Source organism: Phycodurus eques, chromosome 2 (genome assembly GCF_024500275.1).
Source record: "Phycodurus eques isolate BA_2022a chromosome 2, UOR_Pequ_1.1, whole genome shotgun sequence".
NCBI classification, from domain to species: Eukaryota; Metazoa; Chordata; class Actinopteri; order Syngnathiformes; family Syngnathidae; genus Phycodurus; species Phycodurus eques.
The window spans coordinates 31813953-31841077 of record NC_084526.1 but is presented as its reverse complement, the minus strand read 5'-3'; the positions used below and the strand labels follow the sequence as shown (position 1 = coordinate 31841077).

Sequence of the window (27125 nt, the reverse complement as noted above, 5' to 3'; positions counted from 1 at the left end):
TATGTAAGGACTCGGTGTGAGGCAAAAAGTGAAGATGGCCATGGGCCAGGCTGGGGCTGTCCACATTTGGTTCGGAGTGAAAATATCGTGTATGAATAGTTCCTGTGAGAATATAAACACACAGTGCAAAACGTAATTACATGCTGTTGCAGTGATTATGTGCTGATGAGAGCTGGCTGAGTGAGTGACAAGGTGCAATATTTGAATGCTTGTGTTGCACTCCTAATCTTTTATGGTGGTCATTTAATGCTGGTGTGCTGCAGGGAGCTGTCATGATACATATTAGGTTTTACTTTGATTTTCAACCGAATTCTCAAAAACTTTTTTCCCCAACACACACACACATATATAATTATATTACGTTCAATGCAAAGGTACTTGATTATTTAAAAATATTATTGGCTCCTGTCTTCATTTATAAGCAACATTTCTGCAAATTTCCTGAAATGCAGCTTCAACAACAATTTAAAAAGTCCCCAACTCTTAAAAGCAAACTTATACTCATTCCCCCATCCCAGAATTCAAGGCAATAATTTAACTAAAAATCATACAACGGGACACAACTTGACTATTCCTTGTTCAATACACTAAATAAAAACACACAACTTTTGTTCTTGCTGTCATTGACCATTAAATAAATTAAAATCTGTCAGCTTTCTTAAATACGAAGAATATTGAAATTTAAATTGAAGTAGATCATTTTACATTAGGGTAGTGTAGCTGATTTTCATGCAGCCGTCGATTCTCGCTCAGTGACCAAAAGTGTGAACGTGAGCATGACTATACTGTATGTCTGTCTCTGTTTGTTCCACTATATTGACTGGCGATCCGTCTAGATTGTAATTTGCCTTTCCCCCACAATAGGCTCAAACTTCCCTCCAAACTTGGACAGGATACATGATGGAAATCTAGAGTAGTAACACAATAATATTCCAACCAGCTGTTGGATGGGACTTAAAATGCTGAATATTAACCATCATTATATTTCAGTGGTGCTTTGGTTTGGTTGTGGTGAAAGGCCAATGAAATCTGGAAGTTTAAAAAACACCTTTAGGCGGTGTGCCAAACCTTCACATTTTTAATGGGAAGTAATGCCTCGTATAACTTTATTTTGTCAGGTTACTGCACTGACAGCTTCGCCATGCTGTCTTATAAAAATGTTCCCTCATTAAATACTTAACATCATTGTCCTATATTACACATCTTTTTAATTTATGAATTCTATATTTCTGAAAATATAAGTGTAATATACTTGTCATATTTTCTTGCATTGTACTTTTTTCATTATTATCATTCATTACCTTTCTTCCTTGCTTGACTGAGATAAATTACATAATTTTACTGCTTTACTGTGGGACGTGTGGCATCCATTTGAAATTCAGTTGAAGTTACAGAATATGATTTTTTTTTATTATTATGTTGTAGGTCAGTCCAAATCATATACTTGTGCAATAATCATGCTCTTCATTACCATCTTGATATACAGTAGATACTTACCAATTGGATGGATTATGTAAAGTTTGCAGCAATATACAGTAGCTTGTCAACAATTTGGAGATATACGGTATAAGCCTTTAGTTTTCATACATGTAATATCATATTCATTCATTCATTCATTCATTTTCTGGGTCGCGGGCGTGCTGGAGCCCTATCCCAGCTTTCATCGGGCAGGAGGTGGGCTACACCCTGAACTGGTTGCCAGCCAATCGCAGGACACATAGAAACCATTCGCACTCACATTCACATCTACTGGCAATTTAGAGTCTCCAATTAATGCATGTTTTTGGGATGTGGGAGGAAACCAGAGTGCCCGGAGAAAACCCACGCAGGCACGGGGAGAACATGCAAACTCCACACAGGCGGGGCCGGGGATTGAACCCGGGTCCTCGGAACTGTGAGGCTGACACTCTAACCAGTCGCCCACCGTAATATCATATTGATTCCCCAATTTAAAAAAATGAACAATAAGGTAGGATTTATATTTTAGTATTGTATGTGAGCTACAGTGTACCACAGGCACCTATATTCAAATCGAAAAATAAAAGTAAACTTCACTATACAGAGAGCCTGCACACAAATTAATTTAATACGACAATATCATTCAGAGGGCAACTTTTCATGTCTTTTTTTTTTTTTTTTTAAACTTTGGATGAAATGTATTAGATATTTGCTTGCTTGTCACATTTTATGTTCTAAACATCAAGGTTAACAACCTTCTCTGTGTCTGATATGAAACACTAGCCTTTGGTCAGCCATGATTTGAAGGTGTTGATGCAGGTCAGACAACAGAGAGAAGGTTGAGCTTTTTTCACTCCATTTTAATATACTTGATTGAACTATCAAGGTGATATACTAAATATTTTAAAACCAATGATGTTTATTGTGTTTTTAGTAAAAAAAAAAAAAATTATCTTATTCCATCATAGGTCAAAAAGATAGGAAAGATAAGCAAAAAATAAGGATGGGTGACTTTTTCCCATGTACAATATCTGTTTAGCAAATGCATAATTGTGCTTCATTTCTTGGGAGCTATATTCAAGCGTTAAAATTCATGCAGAATGTTGTGTATCTTGTGACTGATACGTTTGTAACTCAAGGTAAATATTTGACTGTTCATCATCATCATAGTTATTAGGGGAAACACCGGGCTACATACCTTGGAAGACATCCACATTCAGATGAGATAGTTACTGTCCTCTTGAGTAAAAAAAAATAAATAAATTAAAAAAAAATGAAAAAATGAAAAAGAAAAATCTACACCAATCCAGGTAACATGGGGAAGTTGCTCACAACACCCTCACAGGGAATTTCTTCAATGGAGTCTTTTTTGCTTCAGTGTTCCATTTGTGTCCATGTAAAGGGATATTATCATTTGTGGGTATTTGGGGACACTGACGTCATATGTTGAGGCCTATCCATTAAAAAACATGGAGGGAAAAGTCCTTCCTCCTGATTCTGTGCTTAGCTCTCATAATGGGTGCACAGTACAACATGATTATTTCTAGCCCTGGTTTATGTGATGACTGCTAAATGCACTCCCCTTTCATTGAGCTTCACTTTATACAGGCTTGGAGATCTAAGAAGAGTGTTAACTTTAATAATGAATTTTTATGAAGTTTTCAATTGGGGTAGGAGATTCATTTTCTTTGGCAGGGGTTCATAATATTCAACTCTTTTCAAAAAGTCTCTTTGAATATTTTTTAAATGATGGAAGAATATCTAGTTGTTTCTAAAAATATGTTAATCCAGCACAAAATCCTCTTGAGTGCAAATAAAACGAGGCTTTATTGTATAAGAACAAATTGACTATCGATATTATACCTGCTATTGATAGATTAAACTCATAAAGTGCGAGTGCAGAGCCTATCTTTTCTATAATGCCATCATCATATGTCTAATTTGGAAGCCAGCAAAAGTTAGACTCTCTAAATCAATGAGTCATGTGACATATATCGGTCTTCGCGTTGTGGGCAAGCTGTGTTTGGAACTTGTGTGACCTGGTAACCATGGTGACCTCTAAGCGCATCTAGAGAGGAGGAGGAGGCGGTGAAGGAGAAGGAGTTGGGCGAAAGGGGGAGCTCTTCACGACCCGTGCGTCAAACTTGTTTGGGTGACTAACAATATATATTAAATGTGTATTTTTTTTTGTTTGTTTTTTTTTCCTCCGGGAAAAGAAAAATATTTGTAATCACACGTCAGTCTGAATGGATTTGGAGTTAGTGCTGTTCCTTCTGCTTATGTCTGTGCCGTTGTTGCCTTTACTGGGGCTCTTGTCCAGGCCGCACAATGACTCCGTCACCCCTTCTTCCATCTCCATGTACTCGGCTTTGTCCCCCAGCGAGGAGCCGGACGGCGAGCCTTTCAATTGGCGCAAAAAGTCCGGGAAGTAGGGGCATCCGGGCGGCATGCTCTCGACCGCCGGTTGCGCCTGGTCTTCGTTGTTGTCGGTCTCGCGGTGGTAAAAGTAGTTGAAGTTCGACACTATGACCGGCACCGGGAGCGCGATAGTTAAGACGCCAGCTATGGCGCACAGGGAGCCCACGATCTTGCCACCCACGGTGATGGGCTTCATGTCCCCGTAGCCCACCGTGGTCATAGTCACCACGGCCCACCAGAAGGCGTCCGGGATGCTGGTGAACTGCGAGGTGGGCTCGTCCGCCTCGGCGAAGTAAACGGCGCTGGAGAAAAGGATGACGCCGATGACCAGGAAGAAGATGAGCAGGGCCAGCTCCCTCATGCTGGCGCGCAGAGTGTGGCCCAGGATCTGGAGGCCCTTGGAGTGTCTGGACAGCTTGAAGATGCGGAACACCCTAACCAGGCGGATGATTCTCAGGATGGCGAAGCTCATCGCCTGCTGCCCGTTGCCTTGGTGCTGCGCCAGGTCCGTGCCCAGGGTGATGAAGTAAGGCAGAATGGAAACAATGTCAATGGAGTTCATGATGTTCTTAAAGAACGCCGTTTTACTGGGGCTCGCGAAGAAGCGCACTACGATCTCAAAGGAGAACCAAATGATGCACACGGTCTCCACGATGAAAAAGGGGTCGTTGAAGGGGGTGAAGCCGCGGTCCGGCTGCGTGGAGTTGTGTCGGGGCTGCAAGTACTCCTTGTCGTCCCTGAACTCGGGCAGCGTCTCCAGGCAGAAGATGACGATGGAGATGACGATGACCAGCACGGACACCACCGCGATGCCTCGGGCCGGACTGGAGCTCTCCGGGTACTCGAACAGCAACCAAATTTGCCGCTTGAACTCGTCCTCCGGCAGAGGCTTCTCCTCCTCTTTGACGAAACCCTCGTCCTCTCGAAACTTCACAATGGCCTCCTGTCCGAGTTCGTAAAACTTCACCTCCTCGGAGAAGATGTCAAAAGGGACATTGGCGGGTCTTTTCAAGCGGCCCCCGGACTGGTAGTAGTACAGAATCGCGTCAAAACTCGGTCTGTTGCGATCGAAGAAGTACTCGTTCCTCAGCGGGTCGAAGTAGCGGATGCGCTTGTCTGGGTCACCCAGGAGCGTGTTCGGGAACTGAGTGAGAGTCTTGAGCTGAGTTTCAAACTTGAGGCCCGACACGTTGATGACAACTCTCTCGCAGCAGCCCAACTCGCTGTAAACATTCGCATATCCGGACTGAGGACGTCTGTCGGTAATCGAGACGGTCTCGTCGTCGTCGTCGTCATCATCATCATCATCATCGTCATCCATGTGGCACAAAAAACCGGAGCGCTTGATTCCCCGCTCCTCCTCGTCGTCCTCCTCGTCGTCCTCCCCCTCTTCCTCGGCGCACTCTTCCTCTTCGATCATGATGTCCTCCTCGGATCCGAGCAGCGCCAGTTCGGAGTGGCGCAGGTCCCCGCCGAGAGTGGTCCGGCTGCGTCTCCAGCGTCCGACGCCGCGTTGCTTTTTGCGCTCTCTGAGGAGTCTCTGCTTCTCGGGGTGCTGAGAGGAGGAGGAGGAGAAGGAGGAGGAGGAGGAGGAAGAGGAGGAGCTGCTGATGTTGGCGCTGGAGGAGGCGGCGCGAGACGGATGCTGGCGGTTGTTGAGGAGATGCGCGCCCGATGAGGTGGTGGATGAAGATGTGGACCCCTCAGAGCCGCCGCCTCCGCCATCCGCTCCGGATCCGCTCTCGGCCACCGCCGCAGCCGCCGCTCTGGACTGGGCCGCCTGGCGCTCCCTCTCTCGCTCCCTCTCCCGGGCGCGGGCTTGGGCGTACCCGTACGGCAGGTGGCTGTTGCACCCGCCGTCCGCTCCCACCATCGCAAACTCCATTTTCAGCTAGAAGCTTCGGTCCGTGAGCTGCAAGGAGGGCAGATGATTGAAGTTGTATATTAGGAATGGACTGATCAGCTGTGGATCAAAACAGGAGCCCGCGCAATCAGATCCATACTGCGTGTGCGCTCACCAATGATAATTAATGATCAACTTTCGCCAGAATTGATATGACATCATTTTCCCAGCTAAGGTGAGGGCCGTGGGGGCCCGGCCCGTTCCGCACACACTTGCAGCAGCAGCAGCCTTGATGTGCTCAGCATTGTGAGTCACACACAGTCTCTTTGGTGGTCTCCATCAGGTGGTTAATTCCTCCACATGCGTCTTTTGATCCTCTTTGGTCACTACAGGTTGCCATTTTATGGGAGACATTAAAAAAAAAAAAAAAAAAAGGATCCTTGCGACTGGCAACCTGATGTTGTAAGGAGCTGCAAAAAAACACACGTACAAAACGAATCGTTAGACCAGTCGAGTTTACTACGCATATTTTGCAATGAATAAACTTAATTGTGTTAACCAGTATTAATATCGGGGTATATCAGTGCTATGCGCCTTTATTACCCCCCTAGCTGCTCACAGCTCCTAACATTTATACTTACATGTGAAAACGGACCAAACGCGGGCGATGGGTTGTGCTATAGGTGAGGATGCACTCAGTTTTGGATATAATATGACTAATCCCTTGTCGTAGGCAAGCGGCGACCATCACATCCAATAGATCCGTGCGAGCTCTGACGCACACTGAGAAGGGGACTTTTTGGCTGCGTGTCGACGTCTCTATTCAACAGGATCTGTTGCGACTTCAGCCCACTGTGTCGGCTCCATCGCCACAACCCCTCCTCAACGCAGGCGATGGTAAAGGCTTGAGGCGATATGACACCGATGACAGCCCCGCGCGGCTGAGGCGAATGCATGCGAAGGTGGGTAAAAGTTTACCTTCAAACCGGTGAATGCAAACGGCCACTGCATGGCGGAGTGTGAGCATCACACATCTGCCTGTCTGCAGCTGTATCCCTACCTATCCTCCTGTATCCTTTCGTGCACGTGCGCGCGAATGCGAGTGCGCGTATGCGTGTGTGGTGGAGAGCCTCTCAGTGCGAAGATAGGGGCGCTCTTACCGCAGAGTGTGCAGGTGGTGCTCGGTCCTCCTCCAGTGGATGCACTCGGTCACTGCCACCGTGCTGCAGTCTTACACCTCTGAGCACCCTCTGTGCTTCCTACCCAAAGCCATCAATTAGACTTGTACAACTTTCATTAGGCATGAGGAGGAGTGGCAGAGAGGACGATCGCTGAGCTCAGCCTTATACGTCACTTTATGATGCTTAATCCCTAGTGTATATGTTGAGCAGCTGAACATCTGAGCCTTTCAATTTCCCTGGGGATCTATCTATCTGTATATCCATCTGTTAATAGTGTTGCGGTTGGTTGTTCAGTGGTTTTGCGACACATGAATTGTCATGTCACTTGGTTGTAAAACAAACTACGACTCCAAACAAACAATCATTTATTAAATTACAAAGAAGATATTATGTGGATGCTGAAAAATGCAACGTGCTCACTGATGAAAACTCGAAGAAAGAAATGATTTGGGACTATAATGCTGGGTAATCAGTGATGGGCCCTGCATGTACCTGGGCCTTCAACGGAGGCTTACCTGATTAATCCATCTCTTAATACCACCACTATCCTGTCACCATTATAGAAACCATCACTACTATAGCAAAACGCAATATAACAGACAGCAACTGTGCCATGAACAACATCTGGGGGAGTTGAGAATCAATAATTATCTAATATCATCACAAAAACATAAACATAAAACTTTAAATAAAATACATACATACTCACCAGAGATGCTGATAATTAAAGGTGTGTAGATCACAACAGATGTGTTGTGCCAGTCGAAATTGGTTTGCAACTAGTGACGTCATCAAGGGCCAGTACAAAGGCTGGCCCTGTGAGAACAAATTTGAAATCTGATTGTTTGAAGAGAGAGTCTTATTGCTAATAGTTTAAATTACCTTGACCAGCACTACTGATTCTGAAACTCCTGGGCAGGTGAGATTGACATTGCAACACACAGAGACTGAAATATCCATCCAACCATGCATTTCTGTCCCGCTTTTCCTCACTACAGTTGCGGGCGTGCTGGAGCGGCTGAAATATAATTGGACAAAAAAAAAAAAAAAATCTAACTTCCACATACATGTACTGGAAGCTGTGCAGCCAAGAGAAATGCTATGAAATTAACACAATAGACTGTTGGGAATAATTGAATACAATTTCATTGAACAAAAATTGTAATTTAAGCTTGTAAATGAATAGGTCAGTCCAGAGTGTACCCCGCTACTCATCAACTGGGATAGATTCCAGCTCATCTAATGAGGACAACCAGTAAACAATATTAACGTACACGTCATTATTTGGACGCAGAAAAAGAACAGCAGGCCAACACAAACAAGCTTTGCGTTATGTATTTATACTTTCACATGATAATTCCTGAAAGCAAAGTACAACCCCAATTCCAATGAAGTTGGGACGTTGTGTTAAACATAAATAAAAACACAATACAATGATTTGCAAATCATGTTCGACCTATATTTTATTGAATACACTACAAAGACAAGATATTTAATGTTCAAACTGATAAACTTTATTGTTTTTAGCAAATAATCATGAACTTGGAATTTTATGGCTGCAACGCGTTCCAAAAAAGCTGGGACAGAGTCATGTTTACCACTGTGTGTCATGGGTGTGTGTTCCGGTTTTTGTCTCCCCCCTGTTTCATACACACCTGCTCCTGAGAGCATCTTCACCACCTGTGCCTCGTTCACCCTAATTACACCTTGCATTTAACCTCGGAGAGAGTCCACCCCTCAGGTCAGTCTGGTGGCCATCCAGGCCACCTGAGGTGAGGTGCTTGGCTGAGCGGTTCAGGAGGTCGTCCAGGACGCCAAGCACCAGGGTCTTGACAGGGCCATTCAGGCGGACGGCCACGGTGTCGAAGCCAATGGTAATGCAGGGGCCAGGCAATAGGGTTGGGTGGCGGCCGCTGGACGAACGCCGCCGGAGCAAGGACGGGTGGCGGCCGCTGGACGAACGCCGCCGGAGCAAGGACGGGTGGCGGCCGCTGGACGAGCGCCGCCGGAGCGGGGACGGGTGGCGGCCGCTGGACGAGCGCCGCCGGAGCAAGGACGGGTGGCGGCCGCTGGACGAGCGCCGCCGGAGCAAGGACGGGTGGCGGCCGCTGGACGAGCGCCGCCGGAGCAAGGACGGGTGGCGGCCGCTGGACGAGCGCCGCCGGAGCAAGGACGGGTGGCGGCCGCTGGACGAGCGCCGCCGGAGCGGGGACTGGTGGCGGCCGCTGAACGAGCGCCGCCGGACCGGGACCCTGGCGCAGCTGCCGAGGAGCAGGAAACGGAGCCTGACGCAGCTGCCGAGGAGCAGGAACCGGAGCCTGGCGTAGCTGCCGAGGAGCAGGAACGGGAGCCTGGCGCAGCTGCCGAGGACCAGGAACGGGAGCCTGGCGCAGCTGCAGAGGAGCAGGAACGGGGCCTGCAGTCGCTTCCTCAGCCTGCCGCCATTGAGGTTTGGGAGTAGAGGGTACGGGAGTGGAAGAGTGCACAAGGTCTCGGGAAGGTGAACTAGGAAAAATGGCTGGTACTGAACATGGTGGCTTGGGGGCAGGTTTGACTGGACGTGACTTAATTGGAGCCGTGGAACAATGTGTGGGAACAGGTGAAAAATTAAGTGACTTGTGAACAGGGGAAAAACAACGAGGGGGCAAAATTTGACCTTTACTTGGGCGCCTCCGTTGGCCACCACGCGGCGGTCCCGGGTAGATGGCCAAACGGGTGCCCAAGAAAAGGTCAGAGGGAAAGGTTTTGTACTCACTGGGATTGGAAACGGGTAGACGTGACAAAAACTGACGAGGACGGGATAAAGTAGGGAAGGAACCAGAAAAATCTAAGTCTGTGTCAGAGTCAGAATCAGACAGACGGTTAACTAAATCGGGGCCATCTTCACAATCAGAAAAATCAGAATCTAAAGAAACATGTGGATGTAAAATAGTAGGGCATGGTGAATAACTAGGACAAGTGGGGGGACCCGATGAAAAGGACAGAAAAGACTGAACGATAGGGCTTACTGGAGGAGGGTAGGTATGGATGGCAGGCTGAGGACGGTGGGAGGCAGTTTGGTGGTGTCCAGGGTGACGCCATCTTCTTTCCGCTGGGTCCTGTTCTGGTCGGTTCATTCTGTCACGTACGTGGTTAGGGCGAGGGCGAGTAACGCAAGGCAAGAACATGGTGGACCCAATTGCAGGGAAGCAGGGAGGCAAGGCAGGAGTGCGGGAGTCTCAAAATAATATTTAATCTTCAAAAAGGGAAAACTGAACAAAGTCCCACAACAGATACCAAACCAAAGTAAAAAAGAAACACTTGAATATCCAAAACTGGAAACAAACTATGACCTGTGAGTAAGACGTGGAATAGATAGGGAAAATGACACCTGACAATGACATACCGCAATGATAAAGACAACTGACGACTATGACATGGCAAAGACATGTGACAACGACAATGAACCGACAAGAACTGAAAGAAACCAGGGAACTAAATACAAACAGATAGACGAGACAACGAGGAACACCTGGACAAGACACGAGTGGCTGGAGAGAGCTGATTGGTCGACACAAAGTAGACGAGAACAGGTGGACACAACAACTTAATGAGCACACGACAAACATGGAACACAGGAAAACATGGAACAAAACTAAACACAACCCAAACCAAAACACAGACCATGACAGTGTGTACCTTTCAGCATTAATGGTGCCTTCACAGAGGTGTAAGTTACCCATGCCATTGGCACTAACACAGCCCCATACCATCACAGATGCTGGCTTTTGAACTTTGCATCCATAACAGTCCGGATGGTTCTTTTAGTCTTTGGCCCGCAGGACACGACATCCACAATTTCCAAAAATTTGAAATGTGGACTTGTCGGACTACAGAATACTTTTCCATTTTTCATTAGTCCATCTTAGATGAGCTCGGGCCCAGAGAAGCCGGCGGCGTTTCTGGGTGTTGTTGATAAATGGCTTTTGCTTTGCATAGTAGAGTTTCAAGTCGCACTTACGGATATAGCGCCGAACTGTATTTACTGGCATTGGTTTTCTGAAGTGTTCCTGAGCCCATGTGTGATATCCTTTTCACATTGATGTCGGTTTTTGATGCAGTGCCGCCTCAGGGATCGAAGGTCACGGGCATTCAATGTTGGTTTTCGGCCTTGCCGCTTACATGCAGTGATTTCTCCAGATTCTCTCAACCTTTTGATGATATTATGGACCGTAGATGATTAAATCCCTAAATTCCTTGCAATTATACATTGAGGAACATTGTCCTTAAACTGTTCGACTATTTTCTCATTCACTTGTTCACAAAAAGGTGAACCTCGCCCATCTTTGCTTGTGAATGACTGAGCAATTCAGGAAAGGTCCTTTTCTACCCAATCGTGGCACATACCTGTTCCCAATTAGCCTGTTCACCTGTGGGATGTTCCAAACAGGTGTTTGATGAGCATTCCTCAACATTCACAGTTTTTTTTTGCCACCTGTCCCAGCTTTTTTGGAACGTGTTGCAGCCATAAAATTCAAAGTTAATGATTATTTGCTAAAAACAATAAAGTTTATCAGTTTGAACATTAAATATTTTGTCTTTGTAGTGTATTCAATGAACATGATTTTCAAATCATTGTAGTCTGTTTTTATTTATGTTTAACACAATGTCTCAACTTCATTGGAATTGGGGTTGTAAACTGAGATCAAAACCTTTGCGATTTCGCAATGAATGTCACATTTTGCATGTGAAGTTGGATTTCAGCAAACTAATAACATAATAACAAAAATTATTAAAAAATAAAATCTGATGCAAATTGTAAATTGCATGATTCAAAATGGTTTAGGAAGAAACCATTGTTATACAGTGATCGTAGGAAATTCAGAGACGTATTAATTAATATATCACCCTATGGTATAATGAGTCCAACGGTGGCAAAAAAGGTGTAAACAAATTCAGAATGCATGAGCCTTTTTTTGACTGATGAACATTGAAAGTTGAGGCAGAATGGAGGATATGTTTCCCTTTTAAGCAGGAAGCAGCCGCGGCGCATGAGAGGGGAGCCCCAACGTGCCGACACCCGCACCCCCCAACCCCATACCAGTCCCTCAGGAACCCCTGGATATGTATGTTTGCCCAGATGTGCCGAGAGAGACAAATATATACAGTGAATGGTGTGAGTGTGTGCTAGGTGAGTCATTAAGAGCCATGGCTCCTGCAGGTCGGGCCCATCAGGCAGGACAACCACAGACGAAGAGTGCCACCCCACCCGGCCCCGCAGCACCAACCCCAGGACCCCCCCCACCCCCCCCACCCCACACACACTCCAGCCAGCACCCACTACCTGCCCCCGAGTGTGGGACGTGGACCCCCCCAAGGTGGACCCAACCCCCCAAACCAGGCAGGAATGAAAACTCCACAGCATTCCCTGCCTCCACTACCCGGCAGCGCACCTCAAGGAACATCTACATTTCCCCTTTTCAATAAACTGTTCATCACAACCTCTCAGCCTCCGCCTGCTCTTGGGTCCAGTCTCAATTCTGACGTGACAGAATACTCGGGCCACAAATGGACCCAGCAACTCCGGAGGCGCTGAAACGTGTACTCACCCTCCAAGGCGCCCCACATAGAGCGATAAGACAGAGCTCTTCAGGGAATAATGGAATCCTTACACTCCCTTACGCAACAAGTCTCCCTCCTTTCTTCAAAGATGCAAAACGACCACCCACCCGTAAATACTCCTTCCGAGCCCAAAGCCTGCGAACCACTCCGCCTCCCGTACAAAGAACTTCATGTCCCTCCGCCCGAGCCCTACTCCGGGGACCTAGGTCCATGTAGCCAATTTTTACTTAATTGTTCACTCATTTGCAACCTTCAACCGTGCAGTTATCCCACCGAACAATTGAAGGTCACATTTGTCACTAACCTCCTCCCCGGTAAAGCAGCTAAATGGTCCACCTCATTATGGCACAATTCCTCCCTGGTACTCCAATCATTTGATTCCTTTTCCACCGAACTGAAAAAGGTCTTTGACCACCCCGTTCATGGCAGAGAAGCCACTCGCCGTCTCCTTACGCTCACTCAGGGCGCTAGTTCCGGAGCAACTTATTCCATCGAATTCAGGATACTTGCGGGAAAATGCAGGTGGGATGACGCCGCTCTTAGGGGAATTTTTCATTATGGGCTGCAGGAGCAGCTAAAGGACGAGCTCGCTGCCCAGGATGAGCACTCTTCTCTCGAGGATCTTATTGTACTCACCATTCGCCTTGACAACAGACCACGGGAAAGAGCTCGAGAGAGGGGGATTAGAGCACATAACGTCACTTCCCCTGTGAGCACCACGCTGTCAGCACCTCACCTGCCTTCTGCACCTCCTATTGCCCCTTCGTCACCACCCACTGCACCAGAGGAGCCCATGCAAATTGGTAATACACGACTAGATCTCCAGGAACGTCAGCGTCATGTCACCCAGCGACTGTCCATTTATTGCAGTCAATCAGGTCACTTTTTTGTCTTCCCTTCCCCTAAGACCCCATTAGTCCTCGCTCAAATAAACATAACCCCGACACACTTATCCATCACTGGGTGGAGCCCTCACTGCCATTCTCACTGCCTGCTCTCTCTCCAAACCCCCACCATCTGACACACCAGTTGACCTCTCCCGTGTCCCCGAAGAATATCATGATCTCTCCCCGGTAGTCAGCAAAAACCTGGCAATTTCTCTACCCCTCCACCGCCCTTACGACTGCGCAATAAATCTCCTGCCGGGAGCCCCACTTCCCTCCAGCCGTCTCTTCAATGTCTCCCACCCAGAGAAAAAAGTGAGGGAGGATTATATCGGTGATTTTCTGGCTTTGGACTTATTTGCCCTTCTTCATCTCCGGTAGGGGCTGCGCTTTTCTTTGTAGAGAAAAAAGACACCACTCTACGCCACTGCATAGACTACCGTGGACTCAATGACATCACCATTAAAAACAAATCACCACTACCCCTCATTGACCCGTCATTTGAACCCCTCTGCGATGCCCAAATATTAACCAAATTGGACCTACCAAACGCCTACCATCTTGTCCGTATCCAAGAGGGGGATGAATGGAAGACCATTTTCAATACCATACTTGGACACTTTAAATATTTAGTCATGCCATTCAGATTAACCAACGCCCCCGCAGTCTTCCAAGCATTCATTAATGACGTTCTCTGTGACGTTAAACAGGTTTGTTTTTGTTTACCTGGACGACATCCTCATTTTCTCCTGCTCCCCTGAAGAACAACGGACTCATGAAGGCCAAATCCTCCAACGCCTCCTCGAAAACCGTCTGTACGTCTAACCAGAAAAATGCGAATTCCACCTCTCCTCCATACATTTTATCAGCTACATCATTGCCAAAGGTCAATTGCAACCCAACCCAGCCAAAAGCCAAGCTATCATTGACTGGCCCATTCAGACCACCCGGAAAGAACTACGCTTCCTCGGTTTCGCCAACTTCTACCGCAGTTTTATCCACAATTACGTTATTCCCCTCACAAGCCTTACATCCACCAGCTCCCACTTTCAGTGGACCCCGACAGCATCCCAAGCTTTCAGCCAGCTCAAGACCATTTTCATCAGTGCTCCCATCCTATGCCACTCCGACCCCTCCCTCCAGTTCGTGGTGAAGATTGACGCCTCGGACTCTGGGGTAGGGGCAGTCCTCTCGCAGTGGGACCCCACGTCTCAGAAACTTCATCCCTGTGTTTTTTTTTTCTCGTCGCCTGTCCCCTGCCAAGAGGAATTATGACGTTGGCAACAGAGAGCTGCTGGCCATTATTTGGGCATTGGAGGAATGGAGGCACTGGCTGGAGGGGACTGAAGTACCCTTTATCATCTGGACTGATCACAAGAACATTGCCTACCTCCATTTTGCCAAACGCCTTAACCCCCGACAAGCTCGCTGGACCCTCTTTCTGAGCCAATTTAATTTCAGCCTCTCCTTCTGACAGCAAACCCGACGCCCTATCCCGCATACACTCATCCCCCTCCAGCCCTACCAAACACGAACCTATCCTCCCTCCCTCCTACGTCATTGGTGCTGCCACATGGAAGATTGAATGGATAGTCAAACGCGCTCAAAAGACAACCTGACCCCAAGACCGGACCTCCAAACAGTCTATTCATACCTGATACCGCACGCTCTGACGTCCTTCAGTGGGCCCACAACTCCAAGCTCACGTGTCATCCCGGCATCACCCGCACTATTCATTTCATCCAGCAACATTTCTGGTGGCCCAGCCTGGTCAAAGACACCCAGGAATTCGTCCAAGCCTGCTCCATCTGCACCTGAGGAAAGGTTTCACACCTGCCTCCAGCTGGTCTGCTGCGCCCCTTACCCATCCTGAGGCATCCCCCCTTTCCCCCCCGCCGCCTCGTGTTATCGACAACCATCCGGCCTTCACGGTTTTGCGCATCCTCGACGTGAGGCCCAGGGGGAGGGGTAGACTGGGAGGGGTATGGTCAGGAGGAGCGTTCCTGGATTTCCCATAAACTTATACTCGACGACTCCCTGCTTTCGGACTTTTATGCGGCTCACTCGGGGAAGCTTGGCAGGATGCCGGGAGGCGTCTGTTGAGAGGGTGGTACTGTGATGAGCCACCCTGCAGTAGCCTGGGTGGCCATCGTGTCCTCTTTTTCTCCCCTTCCCTCTCTCTCTTTCCAGCACCTTCCTCGGCCGCACACCTGTCACCAATCAGCCCTCATTACCACCTACGTAAAAGCCTGCCAGATTCCAGAAAGTCTTGCCATAGTATTATAGCTTCTCCATCAGTACAATGGCTCCCATGTCTCCATGTAAGGTACACAATTTCTCATCTCCGTGTCTAACCTTGTCCTCAGTGTTTCCTTCGTGTTCATCGCCAAGTAAATTCCTACTGCTACACCGTCAAGCCAGCAGCCTGCCTTCGTCACCGCCTGCCACGCATTCCCTGCCTCCACTACCCGCAGGACCATCTACATTTCCCCTTTTCAATAAACTCTTCATCACAACCTCTCAGCTTCCGCCTGCTCTTGGGTCCAGTCTCCATTCTGACGTGACACATTGAGAATAAATAATTTATTTGAGGTAAGGTTTTCATTTTGATTGTGGCTATTCCCAGTAGTGATATGGCAAGTTATTCCAGCGTCTTAAATCAGTTGAGTTTTTCCAGAAGTGGTGTGTAATTTAATTGGCTACCTCTGTAAATTTTGGCGAAATGCTTGATGTTTTCTATAGGAATGGGGTAATCTGGGATTTGATCTGAAGGAATCCATGAGTTTGCTATTTTTGGGAGTATTGTTGATAATCTGATATTTGTGAAAATGTTTTAATGAGATTGAAGACTGCCTGAAGAGAAGACTTGGGTTCCTGTAAATAAAGAAGAATATCATCAGCATACAAATTGATTTTGTGTTCTGCCACTAGCGAGCAGATACCTTTTATTAGCATTCTGATGTGTAGCAGCAGCAAGAGGTTTGATGAATATTGCAAATAGCATTGTGAGAGTGGACAGCCTTGTCTGGTTCCTCTTTGTGAAATAATCCTATTTGTGGTGACTGACACTTTCGGCGTGTTGTTAACTTGCTATCCAATGTATAAATGAATCTCCCAAGCCAAATTTGCAAAGTACTGCAAATAGAAAAGCCCAGTTAACTTTATCGAAAGCTTTCTCTGCATCAAGTGACATGATGATTGCAGTTATATTTTTACGCTGTGACATGCTTATTAAATTTAACAGACGTCTGACATTATTTGTGGAACTTCTACCTTTAATGAAGCCTGTCTGGTCATAGTGGATTATCGACGGGAGTACTTTTTCAAGTCTCGCTGCGAGGGCTTTCGAGATAATCTTGATATCTACATTAATCAGTGATAAGGGTTGATAATGAGCTGGGAGAGTGGGTCTTTACCTGACTTTAGTAATAATTTAATTGAAGCTGTGTTCATATGGCTACTTATTTTACGTTTATCATTTATCTCCTTGACTGTTCTGAAAAATAGAGGCGCTAGTATTGGCCAGAAATGTTTAATGAATTCAAAGGAGATTCCGTCCAGGCCAGGCGCTCGGCCCGATTGCATATTTTTTAACGCATTATGTGATTCTGTGATGGTTAAAGGAACATCAAGGCTATCTTTAATTTGTGTATTGAATTGAGGAATGTTTAGATCTTTAATAAAAGTTTCAATTCATTTTTGGTCTGGGTTGTTCGAAGATGCATATAAGCTGCTATAATAATTGTAAAATATTTCATTTATTTCTAGCGGTGACTGTGTACAGTTGCCGTTTGAAGCTTGAATGGCTGTAATTAATGACTTTTCTTTATTACGCAGAAGTTGGTTCACAAGAAATTTTCCCGATTTATTATTGAACTCAAAGTTAGTGTATCTTAACTGTTGTAGAAAATCTGTTCTTTTTCATAACGTCTAATTGATGTATGTATTATTGAAGTATTCTCAAACACACCGTGACAGTAAATTCCTTAGTTTATTGTACTGTTAGGTATAATACGGTTGTGCAGATAATCTGTGGGTGCATGCAGCCCTGTGAGACTTAATCCGTATGTTGTCCACAATGCCTATTCCCTCTGAATTGTACAATTAATCTGACTGAAACACTAATTTGAACGGTAACAGCTTGTCAAGGCTGTTATCAGAAAATTCCCCATTCCCCTAAGGAAGCATTCTCAAGGGGGGCATCTAGTTGTAGTCTTCCTATAGTAATAATTTGGTTTCCTGGCGTACACTCTCCTTCCACTGGTACCATGGTATATTCATTCATTGTATCCAATATATATAAAAGCAAAGGCAATACATGCATTAAAATGTGTATGTCAAATCTATTGCAGTGGTAAAACAGTGTGTAGTTGTCTCTCACTAGGTTGATCAGACATGAACATAAGGGGAGTGATTCCCAAGCAAGGTGCTGTGGTACCGTGAGAGATCATCGGGGGGCTGTGGGAAATCATCCAATTTGACTTAATTTGTCTGGAAATTATGATTTATTCATTGCAAATATATCTTTATTCATGTATCTATGCCAGTGAAATATAGTTAAATGGCACATGGTACAATAAAACTATGTATCCACCTGTTGCCATTCATATAAGTCAGGGCTTCCTGCGAATATATCCGCTTTGTTTTCGGTTAAACGCCCAAATTTCACACTAAGTATATTTGTGAGTAAATTCAGACAAGCTCATTATTTCAGTATTCATACTTTTCGTAACATTATTGTTTGGTGGTGTGCCATGAGATTCTTGTCGTGTAAAATGGGTGCCTTTGCTCAATAAAGGTGAGCGAACACTGACATAAGGTTTCAGGCAAGTCCTTTCCCTTTCTGCAGATTCTGGCAACCTTCCAGCACCCACACAAAGATCATGCATCCAACTCAGCACAAGGGGGAGATGTGAGTGTTAAAAGGTGACAGAGTGAAAATGGCACAGCTGCCGAGAAAGTTCAAGTGCACTCAGGCTGCAGAACAGGTGCAATTGCTCACAAAATCTGTCTGCACAATGCATAGGGGATCACACAACTCAGACTATATCTAAATTTCATTAGCAGGTACACCTGGCATTCTAAGGCTCCCACTAATAAAGATTTTCTGGATTTTAGCGGTTCAGGGTTGTCGTGATATTGACTATTTACTAACTGTATCTTTCCTTTATGGCCTCTTCTTTCTGTTCAAAGAGGCTACTCAAGGCTTTGCGACATTGAAGGTTCATACTGTACATCAGATGAGTAGACACAGGAAGGGGATTTATGGAATGTCTCATCATACTATATTGCTGTATATATTGTGACATGAATTGTTTCCTCTCTTACTGTGGCTCTCGATGAGGCATGACAGACTACCACCTCTCCAACAAAGAGCCTCAGTGTCCATGTTTTTTGTTCTGTAACAGGTCTCAAACCTGCAACCCTCTGCCTTAGTTGTAAATCCCAAAACATACAATATTGCAGCCCAAGGCTTGTGTGAGATATTACTCACAAATCATGGACCATTAAATCAGATGACTGAAACCTCCTTGTACATCATCTCAATGATTCCCTCCAGATATTCGTCTCTATGTGTGTGGCTAGCACACTAGCCAACGACTTGAATACCTTCTACTGCAGATTTGAAAAGGACACTTTCACACCCACCCACCCAGCCACATCACCGACCACAATCACACCTCTGACTTCTGCGTTAACCATCCATGAACAGGATGTGAGACGCATCTTCAAACAACAAAAGATTAACAAAGTGGCAGGCCCGGACCATGTGTCCCCATCTTGCCTCAAAGTCTGCGCGGACCAGCTTGCTCCAGTCTTCACACAGATCTTCAATAGATCTCTGGAACTGTACGAAGTACCATCCTGTTTCAAACGCTCCACCATCATTCCAGTCCCCAAGAAACCTACAATCTCGGGTCTAAATGACTACAGGCCTGTCGCCTTGACATCTTTGGTCATGAAGTCCTTTGAATGTCTCGTGCTGGACCCCCTCAAGAGTGTCACAGGTCCCATGCTGGACCCCCTGCTGTTTGCCTACCGAGCGAACAGGTCTGCGGGTATTCAGTCAACATGGGACTGCACTTCATCCTAGAACACTTCGACAGTGCAGGGACCTACGCGAGGATCCTGTTCGCGGACTTCAGCTCAGTGTTCAACACAATCATCCCTGAACTCCTTACCTCCAAGCTTCTCCAACTCAGCGTCTCGCCTGCCATCTGCCAGTGGATTTACAGCTTTCTGACGGGCAGGACACAGCAGGTGTGGCTGGGAGAGACCACCTCATCCACATACAGCATCAGCACTGGGGCACCCCAAGGTTGTGTCCTCTCTCCGCTGCTCTTCTCTCTCTACACTAACGACTGCACCTCAACGCACCCGGCTGTCAAACTCCTGAAGTTTTCAGATGACACCACTGTCATCGGCCTCATCAAAGACAGTAACAAGCCTGCATATCGACAGGAAGTGGAGCAGCTGGAGCTATGGTGCGGCCGACACAACCTGGAGCTGAACACGCTCAAGACTGTAGAGTCAGCCATGATGTACGGATTAGAGACAGTGGCACTGAAGAGACAACAGGAAGCAGACCTGGAGGTGGCGGAAATGAATATGTTGAGGTTCGCTCTCGGAGTTACCAGGTTGGATAAAACTAGAAATGAGCTCATCAGAGGGACAGCCAAGGTTCGATGTTTTGGAGACAAAGTTAGAGAGAGCAGACTTCGATGGTTTGGACACGTCCAGAAGGAGAAATAGTGAGTATGTTGGTAGAAGGATGATGAGGATAGAGCTGCCAGGCAAGAGAGCTAGAGGAAGACCAAAGAGAAGGTTGATGGATGTCGTGAGGGAAGACATGAGGGCAGTTGGTGTTCGAGAGGACAATGCAGGAGATAGGCTTATATGGAAAAGCATGACGCGGTGTTGCGACCCCTAAAGGGACAAGCCGAAAGTAAAAGAAGAAGAAACTGCTCTAAGTGCTGGAGGACTCTGCATCTTTTTGCAAAATTGTCAAAAAAAATAAAAAATACAAAATATGGAACCGGCATTACCAAATAACGAGCAACCTTTTGCTCAGTGACTGTTCTTCTCAATGTCTTTATGTCTCAAAAGTGTTCTCTGTCTGTTGTCGTACTAGAGCGGCTCCAACTCCCAGAGACAAATTCCTTGTGTTTTTTGGACATACTTGGCAAATAAAGATGATTCTGATTCTGATCATTTTAATTCCTGCTGAACTTTTCACCTTCTGGGAGCATTCATTCTTACTTTATTGTTCAATGCCTTAACAATTTTACAATAAGTTTAAAATGGTAGTTGACTAAAAAAGGCTATATTACTACATGTTTTTAACTGTGTTTCCTCGCCATTGCTTGGAGGACTACACAATGTCAACAGTTTTCTGGTTGTATGAGATGTATTCCTTACAGCAAATGTACTTTTAAACAGCATGTGACAATAATTACAGTTTAACATATGCTTCAGGTACAGGTGAACTGACAGTTTTGCCTTTGTCATAATTTCATAGCATAAAGGATCAGTCACAAAAATATTAAAGCCATAGTAACAATTTCCAACTCTGTGTTTAAATGCAAAATATAAGGTGATGTTTTAATTAAGCAAAGCAGTACATAAAACAACCATAAACATTTAAATGCAGAATGACATTTATAAAGAGTGGCATGGTGGGGCAATTGATTAGTATGCCAGTACCACTCTTGGTCAAAGGTGTTGTCAAAGGTGTTGTCTCCGACCTTCCGTTGTGGAGTTAGCACGTTCTCCCCATGCATGAGTGGGGTTTGTCCACATCTGTTTCTTCCCACATTCCAAAATCATGAAGACAATTCACAAATAAGTGTTCTGAAATTTTGTCTCTTTATGCAATCTTTTCTCAATTTTTGAGCCAGAAATTGTTTTTGTTGGCAAACAAGCCCATAACTGCTCAGCACTCCAGTAAAATGCATAACGTGTCGCACAGTGGAGACTATTAGATGGATTACATACTGTCTCAAACAGATACAGCATTAATAGTCCCTTACCACAATTAGTAAATAAAAAAAAAAGAAAATTGAAAAAATAGAAAATTGTGAATGACAAAAAAATTTTTGTGATCACATCCCTAGAGTCCATATGTACTGAATTCAAGGACAACTACCAGCTCTTGTTCAAAATAATCTCAATTTATTAATAGTGCTTTCAAGTTATGGTGTATTATGTTTGAGTCTTTAAAGGTAACAGTTCCTGGGAGGACATTCTGTAAGTGACACTTCATCAAGGTCCTTGTAGTTTAGGTGGCATTTCAGCAGAATGCAGTGAGTCCCTGGAGGCTGCAAGGGTAGACAGAGCCTGCAGCCCTCATAGTTACTTGTATATTTGATTGTGCCCGCAGACAATGTAAATGTACCCAAATACAGACTTTGTCCTCAGCAGGTACAATACTAAAAAAATTTAGTGTTGGGCAGTAACAGCATTACAAGTAGTGGCGATACTATTTTAAGCTTGTTTTATTTATTTATTTTACGTAACCTTTATTTATCCAGCTAAAGCAATTGAGAACTGACTTGCATTTGCAATGCCGACCTGGCAGCAGACAGTAGAGTGAAACAAAGTAAAATAAAAGGAAATACAAATACATAGAAAATAAACTGTTTAGTGTGATGTAGTTACATAGTAATATAATACTGTACAACACATTACATCATTTCATTGTAAATAAAAGGTTCAAAACAGGCTAAAAACGGGTGCAGCGATCATGTACATTATCCTTCACTAACTTTTTAAATACTTATATTGGGATGAATGAGGTCGGTGTTATTACTTCTTTCAGAATGTTCCAGTTGTTAGGGGCAGAAAATTAAAAAGATTGACCAAACCTAATGCGGCCTTTGGGAATGAAAAGGTTAATAAACCTGCTGGAATGGAGAGTGCAGGGTGTGGTGGTGGTATGTACTGTTTGTTGAACAGAGAGCGAATGTAGGGAAGGGTCTTGCCAATGAGAGTCCAATGTTTAAATCTAAACTTTCTCCTCTCACCTGCCTGTGCCTCTACTGCTTAGAGAGGGGGCTAGGTGGCAACCGAATCTGAAGCTGTCGCTGTATGGATTCTGCACAGACCAACTGGGACAAGCTATGAGATGGAAACCTCCCCAGGAGGCGTTGCTGTGGAGGATTCTGCTCTGACCAACTGGGTCAGGTCCTGTGGAAGAAACACTTTTCCGAAGGCATCGATCTTCTGCGCTTCATCTTTTTAACTGGACTCTTATGCCATATTAATGAACATTGTACAGCACCATACTATGTGCAAAATGTTGCCCACTCGACATTGATTGCAGCCTGGTTCGAAGAGGGATCCCTCCATCTGTGGTCCCTTCTCAAGGTTCTTTCTTTTCTCCCCAAATGGGGTACTGAGTTTTTCCTTGCACGGTTGGGGGAGGTGGGGGTTTAGATCAGGGGATGTGGCAGATCGTTTTTCAACTGTGGGCCTGTGAAGCTCTTTGAGACTCTTTTGTGATTAAGGGCTATACAAATGAACGTGACTTGAGTGTTTCATAGATAAACATAGACTATAAAAATGTACCAGTGAATTTGTCTGTTTGAATGAAGAGAGGTCCAATTATCCAGGGAGTACAGTTTACAATGGTGCGTGTTAAAGGGAGCACCAGTGTCAAAGCGGATGGGTACACCCTGAACTGGTCGACCAGCCAATCACAGGGGCACATATAAACAAACAACCATTCACACTCACACCTACGGGCAATTTAAGAGTCTTCAACATACCATGCATGTTTTTGGGATGTGGGAGGAAACCAGAGTACCCGGAGAAAACCCACACATGCATGGGGAGAACATGCAAACTCCACACAGGAAGTCCAGAGCCCAGATTGGAACCCATGACCTCTGAACTGTGAGGGAACCCAGAACCTCAGAAATGTAAGGCAAACATGCTTACCAATCTAATCCACCATGCTGCTACCCAAACACATTGTCGTAAAATTTTATATAAAAAGTAAAGCCTGGTGGTAATTTGTAGCAGAATAAAAACATGTTTGCGAGGGGGTTGATTTCAGCTAATAAAAGATGGCTAATGGATCAGGGAGTTAGTGACCCGCATTGCACCTGCAATAGTGATGACATTACTAAAACAATGGAAAAAAAGAACACACTGAGTGATTGCTGATGCATCCCTTTGCGTTTTCCATTTGTTGTGGGTGCAGAGGACGTTTTATATTCCTGTGGTTGGTCCAAACCCTTCAGGAGATACGATCCACTCCTCCTACGTACATGTAGGAGGAAAGGCCTTACCTGATCTGGTGAGGGGAAAATGAGGAGAATTTACTCAGTCAATGTTTGGACTAAACAAGTGGAAAAACAACACAGAGGTAAAGCTGACAGGATTAACAGAATTTACTGAAAGAACAGCCTTATTTAAGAGTGCGGGGAGAGTCAAAGGACCATAGCTGTTTCAGACATTTAGAGATCAGGAGGACCTCCAAAGCGATAAAAGCCACTTCAAAAAGGTATGACTTTGGGGAAATGTGAAACTGATTGATGAAATTTGACAATAATATGATAACAATATTAATAAGATAAATAAGCGGTCTCAATAATGCATGGATAGTGTATATGTTTTTTGATCAAATACTAAATGTGTGTGCCATGTCTGTAACTGATGATTTAGTGTGTCTGTATTAAACTTTTTGGGGCAGATGCATTTGAAATCTTTTATGCATCCAAACAGATGTTTAAAAGTCCAGTGAGGTGAATTCAGGTCATGCTGCCTGTAAGACAAAGGTTGATGCCCAAGAGAATGCTTGAAAGGTCAACAGATGCAGGCGTTAGTTTTTTCACATCTTCTCCGATCTATTGTTCAGTATGTTTATTATTAACCTAAGGACCAGTAGGGAATTATTTTGGAGCAAGGAATTGTGGTTGAACCCTCTACAAGTCGAAAAACCATCAAAAAATGGAGAGGAAATGGAAAATTTTATTTGGTGCATTTACTTAGCAGTTTGATGGTTCTAGAGGTAAAACACATTTTCCGACTAAATGTTAATAGATGTTGATAACAAATGTTAATAATGATTTGTTGACATTGTTTCAGATTTCAAAAATTAAAATAGTTCAGGAACTACAGGATCAACAATAACCCCCATATTCTATGATATGACTTACTCTAATATGCTGCCTGATCCCCTCTTGCGGCAGACGCCTGTGCTTCACTCAACAGAGGATGCAGCTAGTTGTTATGGTAACAGTGCTGGCGCTGGTTGGTGCGAGTAACAGTTGCAGTTTTGGCTGCTCCCTGCAAAACGTCAGCATCCGCGTGGAGAGCTGTGGCAAAACTGAATATGTCTACACAACTGTATGTGAAGGACAGTGCTACCATGAGGTAATGCAAAGTTCTACACATAAATGACACAAGCTAGATGTTCATTGTTTATTTTATTTTTTACTAAACTACATGCAGGCATTAAAAAAAAAATAAAAAAATAAAGATTCAAGCTGTTTCCTACAGCTGTCCGGTAGTTTTGAGGAGCCCTTCTAAGGGCCTCTGTACCAGACATGCAATTGTGTGAGCTCAGTGGCAGTTTTTTCTTTTCTTTTTATAAATGAATTTACCTCTCTCTCTCTCTCTTATATATATATATATATATATATATATTCCTGCTTTTGCACGGCTTCCCTGTCAAATAAATGTAAATTTAAAAAAGAAAACTCCAAATAGCTGGTCGGGAGATGATGCTCAAGGCGCTCTGTAATACATCCCCCACCGCTCACATCTCTCCCTTCTCCTGCAGCGTGGCTGCGAGCATAGAGACAGAGACACGCGACAGACTCCAAGCCTCAGCACAGTTCTGCTTTTTTTTTTTTTACTCTTGGAGGTAGTGGTGATGAAGGAAGTTCTCAAGCTCATAAACGACAAGACCAAACATGGTTAACGTGTGGCTTTCTAATGTGCACATTTGAGCTATTACCTGATGTGTTTGGTTTGACTAAGGCTCTTCAGGCTGTACTGTATGTACTGGGACAATACAAGTGGGTATAGTTAGGTGTATCTCATTATGTCATCTCTAAAACGCCGCATTGATATGTAAATTGTGTGTAAATTAATTAAAATGCGCTAATTTGCATATATTTGGTGGATGCAATTGCCAAGGTATTGCAAGGATAAAGAATGAAGGAAACACATCACAACAGAACTTTTTCAGTTATTAGTGAGAATATCTTCCCCTGAATTGTTTAAATGTGGAGAGGAGTTTGTTTCGTGAATTAAGGACAACATCTAGAGATACCCACAGAGGGTAGTTGAACAAACATCATCTGAATATGTATTTTTGGAAGTTTTCTTCTTTTCGAGTGAAAGACAGAATAGATCCATAAACTTGAATCTCAAATTGATGAGAACATTTGTATATATTTTTTTTATTTTAAATTTTATTTCATTTTTATCCATCCATCCATTTTCTGTACCGCTTATCCTCACTAGGGTCACGGGCATGCTGAAGACTATCCCAGCTATCTTCGGGCGAGAGGCAGGGTACACCCTGAACTGGTCGCTAGCCAATTGCAGGGCACATATAAACAAACAACCATTCACACTCACATTCACACCTACGGGTAATTTAGAGTCTTCAATCAACATACCACGCACGTTTTTGGGATGTGGAAGGAAACCGGAGTGCCCCGGAGAAAACCCACGCCCATTATTATTTTATTTTTTATTACAATTTTTAACTGAAAAGTCATGACTTAAAACAGATACATAATCACTTTAATTGTAAGCTCATCATCTTAAAACTTGGGCTGTCAATCAATTTTTTAAAATCAGATTAATCACACTTTTTAATTTTTATTCATCGTGATCAGTCACAGGGGCCAAATGTCCTACACACGGTACCATATTTTGCTTTGAGATGGTATTTTAAACTTGTTGTGCTTTGATTAGGGAGTTGAGCACTGGACTATATGCAAATTACCTGGGTTTTTTCCCCAAAAAGTTCCATCGGGTTGACTTTTGACGCAAAATTTTCTTTAAGTGTGACTGTAAAGGTTGTTTATTTATATGTGCCCAGCGATTGGATGGCGACCAATCATCGGCCTCTTGCCCAAATTCAGCTCGGGTAGGTTCCAGCTCACTCACAAGTTATAATGAGGATAAGCAGTATTGAAAATGGATGAATAGAAAGAAGAAAGTTAAATTAATTACCTATTTGTAACATTATATCAACTCCTGTTTGGGGGGTACTATAACAAACAAACAAAAAAACTGTACTGTTCTGTCCGCAGGATCCAGTATACCTTTCTGCCACTGCTGTGACTGAACACTACATCTGCAATGGGGTCTGGATCTATGAAGACAAACGGATCGAAGGTTGTTCAGTGGGTGTCACCTACCCTGTGGCCGAAAGCTGCATGTGTACTTCATGTAACGAAGACAACACATACTGTGGACGTCTTCCCGGTTCATGCTGAGCTGTTTTTAAAGCCCTTTTAATTTGAACCTTGACACTGAAAAATTGGTGTTTCTGCATTCAAACGTGAAAAAACAAATAAAAACATTTTGATTTCCGCAATATGCCAATTATCACAGAAATAACAGTCAATTGTTATAAATCTCATTTGGATTTTTCATAAAAATGTTTGTTTCTTTGTTCATTTGTCACTGTATATTGGTCGAAATGAAAATGTAATTAATTTAGAAAAAGATACAAAGGAAGGTAAACGCCTGCATTCACTTCTGGGTTAAGTC

The 27125-nt window shown here is 44.5% G+C and overlaps 2 protein-coding genes across 2 annotated transcripts; one reads left to right on the top strand and one right to left on the bottom strand.

Annotated features, from left to right (window-relative positions):
• Positions 1 to 2698: 2698 nt before the first annotated feature.
• On the bottom strand, positions 2699 to 5969 carry kcna4 (potassium voltage-gated channel, shaker-related subfamily, member 4). The gene is made up of 2 exons (XM_061670315.1): positions 5895 to 5969; positions 2699 to 5788 (listed from the first exon to the last, which is right to left on the bottom strand). Exon 2 carries the CDS (start codon positions 5759 to 5761, stop codon positions 3689 to 3691), a length of 2073 nt encoding a protein of 690 aa, XP_061526299.1. The 5' UTR covers positions 5762 to 5788; positions 5895 to 5969; the 3' UTR covers positions 2699 to 3688.
• Positions 5970 to 24587: 18618 nt separating this feature from the next.
• Positions 24588 to 26848, top strand: LOC133414769 (gonadotropin subunit beta-1-like). Its single transcript, XM_061700381.1, has 2 exons — positions 24588 to 24764; positions 26663 to 26848. The coding sequence occupies exons 1-2, from the start codon at positions 24606 to 24608 to the stop codon at positions 26846 to 26848; spliced, it is 345 nt and encodes a 114-aa protein (XP_061556365.1). The 5' UTR covers positions 24588 to 24605.
• The last annotated feature ends 277 nt before the right edge of the window (positions 26849 to 27125 follow it).

What these genes read in the sequence shown, in the direction of transcription:
- LOC133414769 (XM_061700381.1), top strand. Translation starts at nt 24,606, where the DNA reads ATGCAGCTAGTTGTTATGGTAACAGTGCTGGCGCTGGTTGGTGCGAGT. An exon ending in AAGGACAGTGCTACCATGAG is followed by an intron (nt 24,765 to 26,662) that starts GTAATGCAAAGT and finishes TTCTGTCCGCAG; the next exon opens with GATCCAGTATACCTTTCTGC.
- kcna4 (XM_061670315.1), bottom strand. Translation starts at nt 5,761, where the DNA reads ATGGAGTTTGCGATGGTGGGAGCGGACGGCGGGTGCAACAGCCACCTG.